The sequence below is a fragment of the Podarcis muralis genome, chromosome 15 (genome assembly GCF_964188315.1).
Source record: "Podarcis muralis chromosome 15, rPodMur119.hap1.1, whole genome shotgun sequence".
In the NCBI taxonomy this organism is placed as follows: Eukaryota; Metazoa; Chordata; class Lepidosauria; order Squamata; family Lacertidae; genus Podarcis; species Podarcis muralis.
Window position 1 is genome coordinate 13315382 of NC_135669.1, and position 19672 is coordinate 13335053.

At 40.2% G+C, this 19672-nt stretch overlaps 1 protein-coding gene across 6 annotated transcripts in view; it reads right to left on the minus strand.

The window, feature by feature from the left end:
- Nucleotides 1–19672, minus strand: part of CDON (cell adhesion associated, oncogene regulated) — a 122307-nt gene that overhangs the window by 24639 nt on the left and 77996 nt on the right. For 5 of the 6 annotated variants that reach the window (XM_028708445.2, XM_028708447.2, XM_028708443.2 and 2 more), the window contains 10 exons: nucleotides 14961–15097; nucleotides 13491–13763; nucleotides 11322–11468; nucleotides 7417–7560; nucleotides 6311–6598; nucleotides 5905–6174; nucleotides 4688–5044; nucleotides 3216–3508; nucleotides 2496–2667; nucleotides 1592–1723 (listed from right to left, as the gene is read on the minus strand). In XM_028708445.2, coding sequence (XP_028564278.2) covers nucleotides 1592–1723; nucleotides 2496–2667; nucleotides 3216–3508; nucleotides 4688–5044; nucleotides 5905–6174; nucleotides 6311–6598; nucleotides 7417–7560; nucleotides 11322–11468; nucleotides 13491–13763; nucleotides 14961–15036 — 2152 coding nt within the window. In that variant the 5' untranslated portion in view covers nucleotides 15037–15097. The remainder of the gene's footprint in view (nucleotides 1–1591; nucleotides 1724–2495; nucleotides 2668–3215; nucleotides 3509–4687; nucleotides 5045–5904; nucleotides 6175–6310; nucleotides 6599–7416; nucleotides 7561–11321; nucleotides 11469–13490; nucleotides 13764–14960; nucleotides 15098–19672) is intronic. The other variant, XM_077919567.1, reaches the window with a different exon arrangement.

Sequence of the window (19672 nt, forward strand, 5' to 3'; positions counted from 1 at the left end):
AGAAACCTAACCATTTGCAGTACAGAAAGCCTACAATCTAAACTGAAATTCCTAGATACAGTAACTATAAGAATAAAGCTTTCATAAGTATCAAGAAGCTTTAAGACCTCTTAAAAACAAGTTAGCTAGCATTCAAAACCATGCAGATTATATTAATACTTACTGAACTCACTTGAAGTTAGACAGCAGTGGGAACAGAAAGAATGAAGAGAGGTGGTGTTAGTAAGTGTGATTATAACCATTCTGGCAGAAATATCCTTCAGTCTTTACTTTATTGGTTCATACATTTAAACTACATAGAGTATAGAATAGAGAAATGGGATATCATTTGGAAGAGGAAGATACATAGTTTAACCACGAAAAGGTTATATATCCTTAAGGCTATTTTCCAGCTAGTCATCTTCTACCACATAGGACAGACAACACATGCAAGCGCCGACACTTGACTATGTTGTTTCACATCAATTTACCTATGAAATGTTAAAATATTCTGTAAAATTTAGCAACTTGACAAAAGTGGTGGAACATACATTGGACTCATTTTTTAGTAAATGAGTAGGACATCTCTCACTAATTATAAATTCCATTAATCCTACCATCTCAACATGCAACCCAAAGACCATCACAAATAATACATTTTGATTATACGCTGGAACCCTCTTCATTATACAACAAATCATATAGGAAATCAGGAAGGTAAATATATCATGTAATGAGTGAGGAGTCCTACTTTCTGGAAGGTTTGGATGCACCAGAGATTTCCCCCGGGAATCAAGTTCCTGAATCAAGTAGGATTAGACTCCTCACACCTCAGCTGATGCACACAGAGAGTTCATTCTTGGACAAACTCTGATGAATCGGGGGGACCACTGTCTATCATCTGATGACATTACAATGTGTGTACTCTGTCAAAGTTGGTCCACAAGGTGGGGGTTGACTAATTGGCAGATTAAATATTGCTTTCCAGCTGCAGGATTCAGTCACATCTCTATCTGCCTGGCACCTCACATCACATATGATGTCAGGTTTGGGGCAAGTGGATGTGGTTTGGTGAAGCTCCACAGACCAGAGGTTCTCTACCCCAATCTAGCCCACTGCAAACTACTCTGACTGGAAGCACTCTCCCAAAAGCAGAGGTCTTACCCAGCACTGCTGCCCAAGATCTTTAACTGGACGTAGAAGCTGCCTTATACCACATCAGACTATTGAACATCTACTATCAGTACTGCCCACACTGAACAGTTACAATTTTCCAGGTTCTCAGTCTTTCATAATCTGCTACCAGATTTTTGTTTTAACTGAAGATGCCAGGGATTGAATTTGGATCCTCTTCATGAAAAACATGCATTCTGCAATAAGCAACGGGGCCTTCCCAATTCCACAAACAGTTTAGTGCTCAGTCTTTTAAGTATTTTAAGTTGCTATACTGTCATTCAACCAGAAGAGTCACAAATTGAACACTTACACATAAATGACCTGAAAATCAGATGAACAGCCAGAGAATATTCAGGAGGGTTTCCACACCCCCCCCAAACCGTAATGTATGCTGCAGTATAAAATGCACAGACAAAATCTGAATGGTAACACCTACCTCCACTATGTCGAGATGAATCTGGAAGGACCACTCCAAAATTGTTGGTTGCCCCTTCTTGAATGACAGAGTGCTTAGGAATACCAACTGGTTGAGAGGGAGCCTGTGTATTTTTTGAGGAGGAGGTTTTTTCTAAAAGAGAATTATGTGCTCAGTGAGTGGAAGAAACCTTGCTATTCAGTCAATATTCTCTCCTATTGCATGTTTTGAACCAAGTAGTAAAGGTTTATAATCACACACATCCCACACAATTTTTATGCCATTTGAGAACAGCTTTCTGCCCCATGGAAATAGGCAGCAATACTATTGAACCTAAATGATATTTACACTACAGAAATCCCACTAAAACTGGATATGCCATGCTATTGAAGGTACATCAGTTTAGCCTTTGCTATAGGACAGCCCGAATCTGCAAGTCTGTTTCAATGGAACTTTGGGAAGTTCCCAAGGAAAGCGTATTCTCGTTGTGAAGAGATCCTAAAGTGCCCTTCTATGTATGAAAGAGCACAGCCTCCCAATAATGCAAGAAAGGTGATTTTGCCAATCTGCCTTCATTCCTGCAGCCAGCCAGCCACACAACTTTCAATACTGTTCCCAAGGGACCCCCCACTCTACCAGAGTAAATTTTCCTAGGGGCTAAAGAGGAGGAGAAATTTGCAAAAATCACCTTCCTCCCCTTATATCAGCAAGTGCTGATATTGTTCTGTGAATGGAAGATCACTCACAGAATCTCAGACTGCAGATCTATGTTCAGTTACTGAATCCTGGTTCAGAGCAAGTACTGGTCATGGAGTTCCAATGAGACTGCGGCCACTATCTTTGGTTTTTTTATAGGTCTCCGCAAATGGGAACTTTAGAAAAAAGCCCATCAACTGCAATGTATTTTGAGTACACACTTACTTACCTTTGCTAGTACGGAAAGTAAGCATGGAAGGCTGGCCTTCACCGGCCACATTTCTGGCTACCATCAAGACTTCATAGAGACTGGAAGGTTCCAGTTCTGAGAGAGAAAGTTCATTTTCGCTTCCAGGGACACGAACTGTATTCCAGTTGGTAACATTGAGATTATCATCCAACTGCAAAAAGGAATCACAAGAGGCTAAGAGCAAATAAACCCCTGAATCTGCTGCAGTTAAATACAGGAAAGGCAAGTCTAAATATAAGCTAATACCTTAGTTATTTCACTATAAGAAAGTGAAAACAAGTAACTGATGTGAGTTTTCTTAATTACTTTTCCTGCAAAGCTTAGAGCAAGCTTTAAGAGCAGAGACTTGAATGCATTGGGACATGGAGTTTCCTAATCTTGCTAGGGTTTTCTCCCCAAGCTTCTGGGCAGTATTTAAATTGGGAGGTTAAATTAGAAACTCCCAAGGCTCTATTTCATGTTGCCAGTAGCAAAAGAACCTGAAACCTCTGCATTCCTAAACAGCTACCTACATATCCAGATGGATGTATCTCTCTTTGGCCTAATATTAACATCAAATACCAGAGTTCTGTACTGTGTGTGTGTGTGTGTTTAACATAAGCCCTGTTTGTTACTAAAAATGATGGCAGTCCAACTCATCCAATATTCAAAAAAAGGAAGTGCAAAGTTTATCAAATATAGTGCAATTTGAATAAGTACCTTGCGATATTTCACAAAATAGGCATTAATTGGCTGACCACCATCTTTTCCAGGGCGCCATACCAGATTGTACTGATCTGGTTTAAGAGTCTGTGGAGGACTGAGAATGATTGGAGCTTCTGGTGGAGAAATGCCACTGGATGTTTTTTCTGTAGCGACTTCTTCAGTAAGAATCTCTGTTGGAGATGAACTTTGAAGGCCCGTATCAGAATCATAATCTCCATCTCCTTCATCACTCTGGGCAATTTCCACAGGAGCAATTTCTTCTGCTTTTGTACTAGCTTCGTAGGAATCTACAGAAGGAAGTTGAAGGTTAGAGATATGCAGTGCTAGAAAAAGAGGCACCAGAACTCTCCATGAACGCTTCCCTTAATCTCTTATAAGGGCAATGGTGTCTACCTGAGAGATGCCGGAACTGAGTTCTGGCAAGTTCTGGGTGAAAAAAAGCCCTGGAGATATGCATGGATTCCAATGTTATTGGTTTACAACTACCATCAGCCCCAGCCAATAGCCAATGGCTAGGTATGATGGAAGTTGTAATCCAACACCATCTAAAGGGCATCATTTTGGCTACTCCTGTGCTACAGAACACAAAATAGTGCTTTGCTTTTTGATCTTTACCAACAAATATGAAAGACACGTTCTTGTGGCACAATGAGCCAGATTGCACATCACACAAAAGCATAATTAAATATAAAATAAAAATAAAACTCAGATTTAACATGAACAAGCACTGTGCACTGGCACACAAGTTAGTCATACCTTACTTTGCTCCTTCCCTGCTCCTGTGTTTTCCATGCCAGGAGGAAACAAACCACAGCCCTGGCTTAGCATTATGTGTGAACTAACAGTCATCATTTATTTCCACCAGACCAACCACAACTGTCAAGTCAAGAACCCTGGTTTCCATTCATGGGTTTGCTTGGCCAGAAACAAAGCATGATAAATTGCAGAATATGTATGAACAGCAACAGGCAGATGCTCCTGACCATCCATTAGACGTATGATTTGTCCAAATCCAATTAAAAAAAAAAATTACCCTGACAGTACTTCAGCCAAAATAGTAAAGGTAAAGATAAAGGTACCCCTGCCCGTACGGGCCAGTCTAGACATACTCTAGGGTTGTGCACCCATCTCACTTAAGGGGCCAGCACTGTCAGAAGACACTTCCGGGTCACGTGGCCAGCGTGACAAGCTGCATCTGGCGAGCCAGCGCAGCACACGGAACGCCGTTTACCTTCCCGCTAGTAAGCGGTCCCTATTTATCTACTTGCACCTGGGGGTGCTTTCGAACTGCTAGGTTGGCAGGCGCTGGGAACGAGCAGCGGGAGCGCACCCCGCCGCAGGGATTCGAACCGCCGACCTTTCGATCGGCAAGCCCTAGGCGCTGAGGCTTTTACCCACAGCGCCACCCGCGTCCCTCAGCCAAAATATCTGCATGCTATTGGAGCAGCAACTTGGATGCCACTTACCAACGGTAAGGAAAGCTTCGGAACGAGCAGTCCCATATTCATTCATTGCTTCACAGGTATATTTCCCAGCATGCTCTGATGTAACAGGCTGAACATATAAGGAGCTTGATCCACTGCGAGACATGATGAAGTAGGTTCTGTCTGAAATGGAGTTGCCAGTTCTTGCTTGGGAGGATGACTTCCGTGATTTTGAATAAAGCACCTGTGAAGGATGGCTGGTAATCAGCCCATGACTGTTGTACCAACGGATTACAGGCGGAGGCAACCCAGTGGCATTGCAGGACAGCGTGACTGTGTCACCTTCTGCTACTCTGCTGTTTGCTGGCAGCGAGGTTATAGTTGGCTTGAAGCCTCTGTCTATTAAAAATATAAATATAAGATACAAACTCATATTATAATAAAATACAGTGGTACCACAGGTTACATACGCTTCAGGTTACAGCCTCCGCTAACCCAGAAATAGTACCTCGGGTTAAGAACTTTGCTTCAGGATGAGAAAAGAATTCGTTCGGCGGTGGCAGTGGGAGGGCCCATTAGCTAAACAGTTTCAGGTTAAGAAAGGACCTTCAGAACGAATTAAGTTCTTAACCCAAGGTACCACTGTACTGTTCCTGCATATCCCGAAGCCAGCACAGTCATAAAGGGGGCCAGGGGGTAATATATGGACATCTATGCACATAAAGGCTAAGTAGACTGCTTTGGGCCACAAACACATCAGAACCCACTCATGCAGGTGCTGTGATTGTTAACTACTCTAGTAAAAGAACATTTAATATTCTGAAGAGAAAGAAACTGAAAGCTTTCAAATATGCTCCCTAAACTGACACATCAGCAAGAAGTATTATCAGAATTCTATTTTTTGAGATTCTGCATATATAAGTTTACAGGAATTTAGTTTCAATCGGCAACATCATCAAAACCATTGGCAACACCCTCAACACCATCAAAACAAAGAGGCAAATAAATTTAGTCTGTCACAATCTCATAGCTCACACACTGGTAGCCTATCCAAAATTTGGCTAGTATTTGGTCAGTGGACTACAGCCTACTTTGTAACACAAGAAATGAGGTCTACCATTTTAAAGCATAACTTGTTGATCAGAACAATTTAGGAGAATAATCCCAGGAAGCAACGGGCTATTTTCATGTTAGACTGAAAGATGTCAAAAAGAAAAGCAGAAGTTTATAAACAGAAGGGTGTGTGATGTGATTTTTACCTCCTTGGGAATGAAGTCTCCCAGTAGACTGCACAAATCCAATGCCATTGTTGACTAAACACTGATACAACCCCGAATCTTCTCTGGCAAAACCATTAATTCTCAGCTTGTTTCCTGAAGGTAAGTGCCGTGAAGAAAGATGGACAGGAGCTGCATTATGGTACCAGGTGAGGTTAGGTGTCGGGTTTCCATGTATTTCACAGGAAAGATGTATATTTTTACCCAGGGACACTAACTGATCTTGCAATCCTTTTGAAATTGATGGCGATTCTAGAGTGGAAAAGAAAATGTACATATGATATGCTGCTTTCACTCTGTTAATTTCACAATAGCATGTCTCATGGACCATAAATTTGTTGCTTAAAAAAAACTCGCCAATCAAGCATTTTGCCACTGCATATCTTACCAAGTACATTTATACTGTAGTTTACATGTTTCACAACTCCGGACTTGTTATCCACCACACAGGAGTAATTTCCAGCATCTGACGTATTAATCGAGTCTATCATAAGATGAGAGTGAAGCATTCTCCACCTGCCTTTAGTGAGTACATCTTGGCCATCCTTATACCAATGGACATAAGAAACAGACAGCCCACTAACAACACATTCCAACATCAAAGGATTGTGCTGAGGTACTGCCAAAGTCTGAGAAGTGGTGGGATGAACAATGTGAAAGTTGTCTGAGGAAGAGCCTAGAAATTGAGAGGAAAGGATACATGAGTTCTTTTCAATTGGGTGTTCAAGACTCTCTGGCTTCCTACATTCTCACCAAGGCATTATGTTTCTATACCATTTTATAAACATGCTAACATAACCACCCACTGTTGACCCTAGGCTGAGTGAAGATGTAACATTTGATTGTACAGTAGTTTGTTCCCTTCAGCCTGGTTAAATTTCCAAACGTCTGCCAGGCATAGCCAAGCTAAACCTTAAGTAGTACACATTAGTAAGATCTGCTTATCACTTTTCCTTCTTTGTTCATTTCTCTGCTTGCAAACTGCTTTAACCATAAGAATCTACCTTACACAAAGCCAGACCATTGGTTTATCTAGCTCAGTATTGCTTATCATGTTTGGTAGAAGCTCTCCAGGGTTTCAAGGTGTGGGCATTTCTTGCTCCTACCTAGAGAGGCCAGAGATTGAACATGGAAACTTTTCCATGCAAAGCATATGCTCTGCCACTGAGCTGTGGCCCTTTGCAATGGTCTGCTTGACGCAGATGCAACTCTTAAAAAAGGTTAATACTAACTACAATTTACAAACACACTCCAAATTATGTTTTCACATCCATAATAATAATTTAGGTATTTAGAACCAATGCTTAACCATGGTTAAGGAAAACTGGTTATGCGTTGTGTGCATAGTACCTTATACTTTGACAGGGCTTCCTCTAAACTGAACTTTTCAAAGTGCAAGGTATGAGATTAAGGGAACTTGCAGTGGTAGTCCTTGGTGGTTTATGCCCTATGATTTCATGGAACAATTTTAGTCCTATCACATTCAATACTCACTGCTGATTATGAGCTTATGTCCACTGGGTTCATGTTTAAGATCATCAGTGACTGGGTTATATGCTGCACACTTATAGAATCCTTTGTCATCTGAAGATACATTCAAAATTTGCAGATTTCCAGATGGGAGAATTAGGTAGTTTTCTAGGATAAAATTGGGTTATTATTAATTAAGTTGCTATGGACTGATTTTCTACTCAAGTGTGCAGATTAATCAGTGTTTACTGAAACAGAAAGATAATGTAATGACCAAAGCTCAAATTACTGTAGCAATTCCTAATGGTCAGGAAACAGACAGAAAGTGAAATCCCTCTATATATATATACAGTGGTACCTCGGGTTAAGTACTTAATTCGTTCCGGAGGTCTGTTCTTAACCTGAAACTGTTCTTAACCTGAAGCACCACTTTATCTAATGGGGCCTCCTGCTGCCACCGCACTGCCAGAGCACGATTTCTGTTCTCATCCTGAAGCAAAGTTCTTAACCTGAAGCACTATTTCTGGGTTAGCGGAGTCTGTAACCTGAAGCGGATGTAACCTGAAGCGTATGTAACCTGAGGTACCACTGTATCTACCCAGAAGTAAATTCTATGGAGTTCCATGGGACTTATTCTTTGGTAAGGGTGCACTGGATTGCAGCCATTTAGATCTTTTTATCCCCTTCATGGATCACTGCCTTGCCGTGGCGAAGGGGCTTGAAGAACTCAGAGAAGCTATGAACTACGCCGAGCAGGGCACACAAGATGAACAAGTCATAGTGGAGAGTTTTGACCAAACGTGATCCACCTGGAGGAGGAACCGGCAAGCCACTCCAGTATCCTGCCAAGAAAACTCCATGGACAAAGACAACAGGCATATGAAAGTTATGACGCTGGAAGATGAGCCCCTCAGGTCGGAAGGCGTCCAACATGCTACTGGGGAAGAGCGGAGGGCAAGTACAAGTAGATCCAGAGCTGATGAAGCGGCTGGGCCAAAGCCGAAAGGACGCTCAGTTGCGGATATGCCTGGAAGCGAAAGGAAAGTCCAATGCTGTAAAGAAAAATATTGCATAGGAACCTGGAATGTAAGAACCATGAACCTGGGTAAGTTGGAGGTGGTCAAAAATGAGATGGCAAGAATAAATATTGACATCCTGGGCATCAGTGAACTAAAATGGACGGGAATGGGCGAATTCAGTTCGGATGACCATCACATCTACTACTGTGGGCAAGAAACCCGTAAAAGAAATGGAGTGGCCCTCATAGTCAACAAAAGAGTGGCGAAAGCTGTACTAGGATGCAATCTCAAAAATGATAGAATGATCTCGATACGAATCCAAGGCAGACCTTTTAACATCACAGTAATCCAAGTTTATGCACCAACTACTGGCGCTGAAGAAACTGAAATTGACCAATTCTATGAAGACTTACAACACCTTATAGAAGTGACACCAAAGAAGGATGTTCTTCTCATTATAGGGGATTGGAATGCTAAAGTAGGGAGTCAAGAGATAAAAGGAACAACTGGCAAGTTTGGCCTTGGAATTCAAAATGAAGCAGGGCAAAGGCTAATAGAGTTCTGCCAAGAGAACAAGCTGGTCATCACAAACACTCTTTTCCAACAACACAAGAGACGACTCTACACATGGACATCACCAGATGGACAGCATCGAAATCAGATTGATTATATTCTCTGCAGCCAAAGATGGAGAAGCTCTATACAGTCAGCAAAAACAAGACCTGGAGCTGACTGTGGCTCAGATCATCAGCTTCTTATAGCAAAATTCAAGCTTAAACTGAAGAAAGTAGGAAAAACCACTGGGCCAGTAAGATACAATCTAAGTCAAATCCCTTATGAATACACAGTGGAAGTGAGGAACAGGTTTAAGGATTTAGATTTGGTGGACAGAGTGCCTGAAGAACTATGGATGGAGGCTCGTAACATTGTACAGGAGGCAGCAACGAAAACCATCCCAATGAAAAGGAAATGCAAGAAAGCAAAGTGGCTGTCCAACGAGGCCTTACAAATAGCGGAGGAGAGAAGGCAAGCAAAATGTGAGGGAGATAGTGAAAGATACAGGAAATTGAATGCAGATTTCCAAAGAATAGCAAGGAGAGACAAGAAGGCCTTCTTAAACGAGCAATGCAAACAAATAGAGGAAAACAACAGAATGGGAAGAACCAGAGATCTGTTCAAGAAAATTGGAGATATGAAAGGAACATTTCGTACAAAGATTACCATAATAAAGGACAAAAGTGGTAAGGACCTAACAGAAGCAGAAGACATCAAGAAGAGGTGGCAAGAATACACAGAGGAATTATACCAGAAGGATATGGATGTCTCGTACACCCCAGGTAGTGTGGTTGCTGACCTTGAGCCAGACATCCTGGAAAGTGAAGTCAAATGGGCCTTAGAAAGCACTGCAAATAACAAGGCCAGTGGAAGTGATGGTATTCCAGCTGAACTATTTAAAATTTTAAAAGATGATGCTGTTAAGGTGCTACACTCAATATGCCAGCAAATTTGGAAAACTCAGCAGTGGCCAGAAGATTGGAGAAGATCAGTCTACATCCCAATCCCAAAGAAAGGCAGTGCCAAAGAATGCTCCAACTACCGCACAATTGCACTCATTTCACACGCTAGCAAGGTTATGCTTAAAATTCTACAAGGAAGGCTCAAGCAGTATGTGGATCGAGAACTCCCAGAAGTGCAAGCTGGATTTAGAAGAGGCAGAGGAACCAGAGACCAAATTGCAAACATGCGCTGGATTATGGAGAAAGCTAGAGAGTTCCAGAAAGACATCTACTTCTGCTTCATTGACTATGCAAAAGCCTTTGACTGTGTCGACCACAGCAAACTATGGCAAGTTCTTAAAGAAATGGGAGTGCCTGATCACCTCATCTGTCTCCTGAGAAATCTCTATGTGGGACAAGAAGCTACAGTTAGAACTGGATATGGAACAACTGATTGGTTCAAAATTGGGAAAGGAGTACGGCAAGGCTGCATTTTGTCTCCCTGCTTATTTAATTTGTATGCAGAATACATCATGCGAAAGGCTGGGCTGGATGAATCCCAAGCTGGAATTAAGATTGCCGGAAGAAATATCAACAACCTCAGATATGCAGATGACACAACCTTGATGGCAGAAAGTGAGGAGGAATTAAAGAACCTTTTAATGAGGGTGAAAGAGGAGAGCGCAAAATATGGTCTGAAGCTCAACATCAAAAAAACGAAGATCATGGCCACTGGTCCCATCACCTCCTGGCAAATAGAAGGGGAAGAAATGGAGGCAGTGAGAGATTTTACTTTCTTGGGCTCCATGATCACTGCAGATGGTGACAGCAGCCATGAAATTAAAAGACGCCTGCTTCTTGGGAGAAGGGCAATGACAGGCCTAGACAGCATCTTGAGAAGTAGAGACGTCACCTTGCCAACAAAGGTACGTATAGTTAAAGCCATGGTTTTCCCAGTAGTGATGTATGGAAGTGAGAGCTGGACCATAAAGAAGGCTGATCGCCGAAGAATTGATGCTTTTGAATTATGGTGCTGGAGAAGACTCTTGAGAGTCCCATGGACTGCAAGAAGATCAAACGCATCCATTCTTAAGGAAATCAGCCCTGAGTGCTCACTGGAAGGACAGATCGTGAAGTTGAGGCTCCAGTACTTTGGCCACCTCATGAGAAGAGAAGACTCCCTGGAGAAGACCCTGATGCTGGGAAAGATGGAGGGCACAAGGAGAAGGGGGCGACAGAGGACAAGATGGTTGGATAGTGTTTTCGAGGTTACCAGCATGAGTTTGACCAAACTGCGGGAGGTAGTGGAGGACAGAGGTGCCTGGCGTGCTCTGGTCCATGGGGTCACGAAGAGTCGGACACGACTAAACGACTAAACAACAACAAAAGATCTTTTTATTACACAGTGTCTTACCTGTTGATTGTTCCAGCCATTTCCCTCGTACACGGAAACGAATATGTGCCTCTGGACTACTTTTGGGTGGCTTGCAACTGATTAAAGCAGTATTCCCTTCTTCCGCAACAATTGTGTTCCTCACTGAGGTCTCAAAATCATCAAGATCTAGAAGAAAATGTAGTTCTTTCTTTAAAGGTTCAGAAAATACAGCAGGATCTACTTCCAAAGTTTTGGGTTTTAAAAAAATGGGGTGCTCAAGTCCTGATCAGAGGATATTTCTCAGGAGAGAATGTCAATGCATTAACAATGAAGGAAAGCCTTAAGTTCATGTGTGTCCTTCCCCTCCCACTTTACTAAGCACAGAAATTAAAGTTCCAGCATACAGCCCAGTTTGAAGTTTATTTTCTACAAGCTCTGTGTGTGTGCGCGCACACATATGTGCGGGGGATGAATATACCTAAGTCTGAATATCCATTGTTAATGTATTGACTGTCTCCTGAAGAGCACCATCTAAAAATTCTTCTAACTTTTTCGACCTCAACAATGCTATATGGGCAATCAGAGAATTTCAATTCTAAATGAAAGGTAGGATGAATTCATTCAAAGCATCATTTAAAAAACCTTTCAGTTATTTTGCAATAAGGCTAAAAGGAAAGGCTAAAATGCAAGAACTAGTGGGATACTGTTATAAAATCAGATGCAAGAGAAAGGGCATGTAACAAGAACAGAGTACATTTTGTTCCTGCAATGCAAGATAATTAGAATAGCAGAGTTGAAATTTGACAATGTGTAGAATATAGTGCTGTTGTACAGTATTGCCATGCCAGTTTTCATTGGCTAGGTTTGCACAGCACATTAAACCATTGTTAAAACAAATTATGACTGAGTTTGAATGAGCAGAGTTGCTGGTGCATACTGCTGAGAGTACAGATGTCTTCTTCCTCCCCTGCTCCTGCTGTACTGTTGGGAAATAAGTCATGATCTGGTATGTCATGTTATCTGAACCCACTCTTGTGGTTTGTTTCTCTCCAAATAACTTTGGCTTCCACATCTTGCTCCTTTGTAGAAAAAACAACTGGGTTTGAACAACATGACATGCAGCGGCAAGGAAGAAGTGAAGTGCTCATGACTTCAGCAGCATGCATGAACATGCTGCTCCACACTGGTTTCTTTTAACTATGGTTTAATGTGATGTGTGAACTGGGCCACTATTTTGTACAATTCTCAGCTTATGTTACAGAGCTGCTAGTTCACTTAAATGCCAATTCACCTACCAGTACCTCCACCATTGCCATTTTCACCTCCAAGTGGTACAGTACACTTAGATATATTCACAATTTATTGCAACCAGTAGAGTTTGTCAGTGCTAACTGACCTTTATAAGCTCTCAAGGGAATCCTGCTATGGGTCAATACTCTACAAAAACACTTACCCGTCTCAATTATGAGAAACTTTTCTCTTATGGGTATTTGGGATATGCTTCATACACACAGCATCTTTATAAAGGAGATTCTTTAACTCAGACTTACAAGACAATTCAAGCATCTTACTTCTGATTCCCAAAAGCCAAATCACCCTCAAGTTGGAAATACGTTTGAAAACAAGAGGGGGAAAAGTTTTCAAAAGACAAATATAAGCATGGTATGATTTTGTTGAGGCCTTTTGACTTTCATTTAAGATTGTATATGCAAATCTAATTTTTTTACAGTTGATTATGGTTTATAATGTAAATTATGTCAATTCCCAGGGAATTAACAAGCTTTTCTTCCCCTCCCCTTTCAATTCAGGTAAAACTGATCAAACTTGCAGCATCTACCTAAAAACCAGGGGGTGTTTGGGTAGGCCTTCAGATAAAGATTTCTTCATTTAGCACAAACTCCCTTTCTAGAACATGTTTATAAATTGTAATATGAGGACTGATTTATACTGGAAGAAATTAGTAATTGTTTCTTTCTATATTATGTAGTTAACTTCAAGAGAAAAACACAAAACAGATATTTTGTTTTACTATGTGCTTCTAACACAAAGGTCACCCCTTTGTCCCATATAAGGCATATTTAAAAACACATAAATTCCTCCCAGATGTTAAATTCATGGATGTGGCAAACAAAAAAATGGGCAAAATAAAAGGAAACGTTATAAAAGGGTAATGTGCTCGGTTTTACCATAAATAAAAGTATAACTTACAGGCAATGGATACTGTTGCAGGCCTGCTGATAATTGCACCAATGCTGTTATTGACTATGCATTGGTATACACCTGAATTTGAAGGGCTAAGGGAGAAGATTGTAAGGTATCCTGGCTGTGAGTCTACTTGCTCCACTTTCTTGTGTAATTTCTCTCCATTGAATAGCCAAGCTACATGAGCCGTGGAGGGCTCAGCAGTACAATGAAGCTTTACAGTTGCACCAGGTTTCTGGATGGTAGAAAGTGGCTCAGAAACAAAGTGAGGAATCAAATCTAGAAAAGAAAGAAACACACACTCAGTGCAACCAATTCCTTTAGCTCTTAGCAGTTTGAGTATGTATGAAAATGTGAACTAAACATTTGGTATGCTGCAGGTTATATACAGTACAGTGGTACCTTGGGTTAAGTACTTAATTTGTTCTGGAGGTCCGTTCTTAACCTGAAACTGTTCTTAACCTGAAGCACCACTTTAGCTAATGGGGCCTCCTGGTGCCGCCGGAGCACGATTTCTGTTTTCATTCTGAAGCCAAGTTCTTAACCCAAGGTACTATTTCTGGGTTAGCGGAGTCTGTAACCTGAAGCATATGTAACCCGAGGTACCACTGTACCGCAGTTTAGCCCAAAGGCCCCCAAAGCCGTGGAAAACATTAATACGTATTGATGCAAAAGAAATATGCAATAAAGGTACAATATAGAAAACACAACAATCAAAAGAATATAAAATAGTGCCAGGATTTTCAATAGGAAACATCATGGGGGGGAGGGAATCCCATAGATATTTTTTTATGTATCTCCTACAAATACAGACCAGTTTATACTATTTCTAAATTTATATCCAGCCTCAATATTTATGCATTCTTTACTCATAAGCACTACAGACTGGAACAGAAAACCATTTTGAAGCTAAACCTTAGCTCAATATGAGCATTTTTACCACTCTCAAAATCAAGTACAGTGCTAGACAATGCAGAAACCGCTTTCTTTACAGTGAAGCCAAACTATTTAATATACAATGACCTCTGATCACCATATGTGACATCATCAAGTTTAATTCTAAATCCCTTGACTGATTTTAAAAAACTCAGTTTTAAATACAGAAAGTAGTAGAATATTTTAGCTTGATTATCATATATTAACAGACACTTCAGGTGCTTATATCCAGGAAGGTCTTTCTGATCCAATTTATCTGTCTGTATCATTGATATGAACAGATCCACACGTGTGGTTCACTTTTTCTGCTTCTTGTAAGTATACTGTATCTCTCTTTAGAATCCATATTAGTGGGCAGTCTTTGATGGGATGTATCCACGCGGGTGGCACTGTGGGTTAAACCACAGAGCCTGGAGCTTGCCGATCAGAAGGTTGGCAGTTCGAATGGTTAGGTTGTGCCCAAGTGAGGAGCACATAATATAGGGGCATGTCTGGAGGAGAACATGAGGTATATATGACAGTTTAGGAAGGTGAACTTACCTGAAGCTGTAGTTGAGAAGCAAATGGTAACTATAAGAAAAAGTAGTTCTTGTAAAGGTCCAGGATCAGGATGCATAGTGCCAAGTTAGAAAGTGTTGTGGCAAAGAGCTTCAGATTAATGAGAATCACTGAAGAGCCTACAAAAGAATAGGCATGTTATTATTATTACAATTAATTTATTAATAGCCTTCTAAATAACTGTCTCAATGTGATTTACACATAAGAAAATTAAAAACGGTTTAAAACACAAAAACAAATACATTTAAAAGAATACTAAAATCCTAACAAGTGAACACTTGTAGTAAAGACCCATTTATCCACCTGGAAAAGCCTATCAGAACCAAAATGTCTTTAATGGTTTCTTCAAAGTACAGATAGTGGACACCTGTCATATCTTAACAGGAATGTTATTTGATAGAGCAGGGGTGGCCACACTATTATTTACTCAATCTGTATAATACATCCATAGATCTTTGGGTGATTCACAGCATAAAAAACAAAATTAAATACACAAAATACATTTTTAAAATGAACAAAAAAATAAAAATAAACCAATAACCCCCCTCCTCTCCTACAGATCTTATCTTTCATATTTTAATATTTACAAGTGTGTAAATATGATAACTCTTTTACAAAGGAAATTCTCTCAGATGTCTTTTGTCTAGTTGGTTTTTGCTAAGTTTTTAAAATCTAAAAATAAGGTTGGTTATTTCTTCATTCCATAATTGCTACAGTACCATTTCCACATGCTTATATGATCCTGACAGACATATTAGTGGGTTAATTGAATCCCATCGTACAAAATGAAGCTGTACCTGCTACTTAAGCAAATACAACATTTGTATAACTTAGCTACCAAGGAATGCTTAACAAGGAGGAAGGAGCAGCACATGTTGGAGGCTACTATTTAGGTATTTATTTTATTACTACTGTTTTTCATCTGTTTTTCAGATATGAAACTGTCTTGTTCCATTTCCAGCTCCTGAGTTTCTCCTCAGCATCTCTCAGTGCTAGGAAAACTCTAACCTGCCCTTCCAATGCATTTGCTGTTGTAAAGGCAGTACACAACAGGTAAAAACAGGAAAAATCAAACCTACCACTACCACAAACCAATATAGCAGCAGCATCAACAACATTGTTGTTGTTGTTGTTGTTGTTGTTGTTCCTTAACAGGGACTCGAGACAGCTTTCAGATACGTAAATGTAAGAACAGCTAAAAAGGCTGCTGACATAGCAGATAAAAGTAATCCAAAACAAGGGTTTGCCATATTAAACTCATTAATCAGGTATGCCAAATGCCTGCAGAATAGAAGCATTCTGATGGGACAGTAAGATGAGGCCAGAAAGAATGCATGAATAAGATGTAATATGGTACAGCCAAACAGATGTGAATGATACACTGAAGTTCGTTTGAGGGAAGGCCTACTTCTTTTCTGTCATATGGAAAGGAGTGGGACAAGGGGAAAACCACTCAGACCTGTGCTTTCTAGGAACAGCACAAGCAGAAGTGTGGATGAGCCCTATGTTGCTTTCCTTATCAAAGAAGGCCATAAGAGATCTCCAAGTTGCTTAAGGGAATTCAGTTTTTAGGAGTGAAGTCTTTGCATGTGTTCAACACACTGCATTTACATTTTCAGCTCTGTTTTAAACAGATGTTACATACTTTTCACTAACTTTTTCCAACTGCAGTACAGTTCTGGTGTACCTGAAAGTCATTTTAGGATGAACAACATGCCTAAAGGGGTGGGTGGGTGTAAAGGTGTCCTGTACTGTTTTTGTTTACTCCAGAGGTATTGCTAGCACCAAATCTGTCAATTATTTTCCATGTCTAGTAAGGAAAGGTTTTTTTTAAAATGGCATAAAATGAGGTATATAATTGCTGCATTAGAATGTCCAATGTAGAAGTGAACTATACTTAACCAGCAGGAACTCAACATTTTATATTACCATTTGCTGGGTAATTTTCTTACTGAAAAAGAGAAAAACTCACATAAATAATCTAAGGTATTTAGTTCACTTTTATTTGTGATCCTTTAGATTTCAAGCTGCACAGATGGAAATAACTGTATAGAAGAGTTTATTTTTCATTTATTCAGTAGTAGAATCACCTGAGAAGTATGTGAGAAGTAAACATTTAGAGAACTTTAAGAGGATGAGAAGCAGTGTTTTCTCTATCTGCCAAATCCTTCTACCATCTATTTATGTAAAGAGTGTAGTTGAAACTACACTCATCATCAACTTTACCCAGTTATTTCACAGGCTTTGTATACAGAAAAATTTCAAAAGTCATCCAGTGGACCATATACATATCTATGCTATACATGCTCTTTAATGTATTGATTTTCTAGGATTGTCTTTATTTTTAAAAATCAGTGTTGTATTAAATGAAACATGGTTTACAAAACATCAGTTGTATTCACATAAGAAACCATCCAATGAAATATACAGTCTGAAGTGGACTTTTGTGTTTTTTGTTGCTACATAGTCAGGCTATATGCTCTTAATCCTACTTGTCAAAAATGGCTACAAAAATGGCTACAAAATGGTTCATATCGGACAATGCATGTGGTGGTAAGCACTGTGCACAAATGAAAGAAAGTACAGGCCCTCCCTTAGTTTTACAAAGGGAGAGACACACATGCAGAAGGGACTAAAAGAAAAAGGTAGAGGAAGAAAAGGGTAGAGGAAAATCAACAGTTTGATACTGCCAGAATGACGACACCTAGGATCACTGGCCTTCCCTTGTGAATATTCTGGTTGGAATAGAACCTGTGAAACTACTCAATGGTCCTTAGTGCTCTGGTAAGTGAGGGAAGCTTCTTCATACAACTGCAGTCACAGGTCCTTGTAGTTGGTGTAGAGTTCTTTCCATTAGGGAGATGGAAAGAAAATACAGTGGTGCCCTGCAAGACGAATGCCTCGCAAGATGAAAAACCCGCTAGACGAAAGGGTTTTCCGTTTTTGAGTTGCTTCGCAAGACGATTTTCCCTATGGGCTTGCTTCGCAAGACGAAAACGTCTTGAGAGTCTTGTGATTTTTTCCCGCTTCCCCCTTTTTCTAAGCCGCTAATAGCCTTTTAGCCGCTAAGCCTTTAATAGCCGCTAAGCCGCTAAACCGCTAATAGCGCTAATCCGCTAATAGGGTTGCTTCGCAAGACAAAAAAACCGCTAGACGAAGAGACTCGCGGAACGGATTATTTTCGTCTTGCGAGGCACCACTGTATGGCCGATGGCTGGGGCCAGACTAGTCCTCCCTTTGCCATGGTGCTCTGGGATGGAGAGGGGTACAACCTCCCAGTGGTCCTCACTCTTCTGGCTAGGGATAGAGGGCAAAGCATACTTACACTTGCAGTTGAAGTCAACCATATGTTACATTCTCCAATGCTTTTAATTCTAAAAGAGCAAGGTCACATCCACACCATAAAGCACTCATATCAATTTAACAGCCGTGACTTCCTGCAAAGAATCCTGGGGAATGTAGTTTGTTTTAGGGTGTTGACCTCACAGACCTGCAATTACCAGCACCCTGAGCAAACTTCAGTTCCCAGGATTCTCCATTACCCGCCCTGAGCCCGGCCTTGGCTGGGGAGGGTGGGGTATAAATAAATTATTATTATTATTATTATTATTATTATTATTATTATTATTATTATTATTATTACAGTATAAGAACTTTAAATGTAAGTTGTGGATGTGACCTAAGTTTCTAGCCCATATATTTTGAAGGTAAGTTTTAATGTGGTGGGCAATGCCTGATAAAAATCCATGATTCCTGAATGCTTGCCATATTAAATTTTCAGTGGAGCATGAATGCTTAATAAAATGTATTATGAAAAGTAGAAGAAGCAGATTCACGCAACTTGTACATGTCACAAATTTTACTGTTTGCTATAAAACTGAACATCCAGAAAACACCCAGTACTATTTATAGCAACATGTTTAATAAGAGAAAATAAATTATGTTGCTTTTCAAGAAGTTTACTTTATGATGGCTTATTCAAGAATTTCTTTACTCCCACTTTCTCTTCATCCAGTAACCACATAAGTGGCTTTCTGACCAGAATTTATTTATTATTGGCAGATTAGTTTCCATATAAAACAAAATGTCATGTATGTTAATTTCTCTATCAGAAAACAGTAATTCACAAAAACAAAGGGCTTCTGATTTAAGCATCATCTCAATCAGGGCAGCTAAGCACTCATCATGAACTACATTTTGGCATGGTATTTATTTACAAAAGCATTTTTATTTTTGAGGGCAGCAAAATATTCTGCCTTTCTACCATTCGGTCTATGAGGCAGCTTACAAACAAAGCAGTATCAAACATCAGTAGAATTCTAACCATTTCCCAAGTAACAGCTGTGTTAGTCTTTTGTGGTTCTGGCATAAGTATTTGTTGTCTTTAGTCCACCTCATCAAACATATGAAGTGTTACTCCAAGTTACAGGTAGATACACATATTTACAAGCATATACCCCATTGAGAGGGACTGTAAAAACTAAGGTCAAAGGAAAATGAAATGCAGAAAAAAATAGACAGAAATTCTGGCACTGGAAAGCTAATCTGCCTCTGAAGTCCCTTTGCTTTAGGATGGGCACTTTGAGATCATTTACAGAAATATCTCCCCAAATGGCTTTTGAATAATGTCATTTCTGGTGTCAGATTTGTGTTCACTTATTCTTTTGCACAGAGATGGGTTTTTCCGCTGTAGA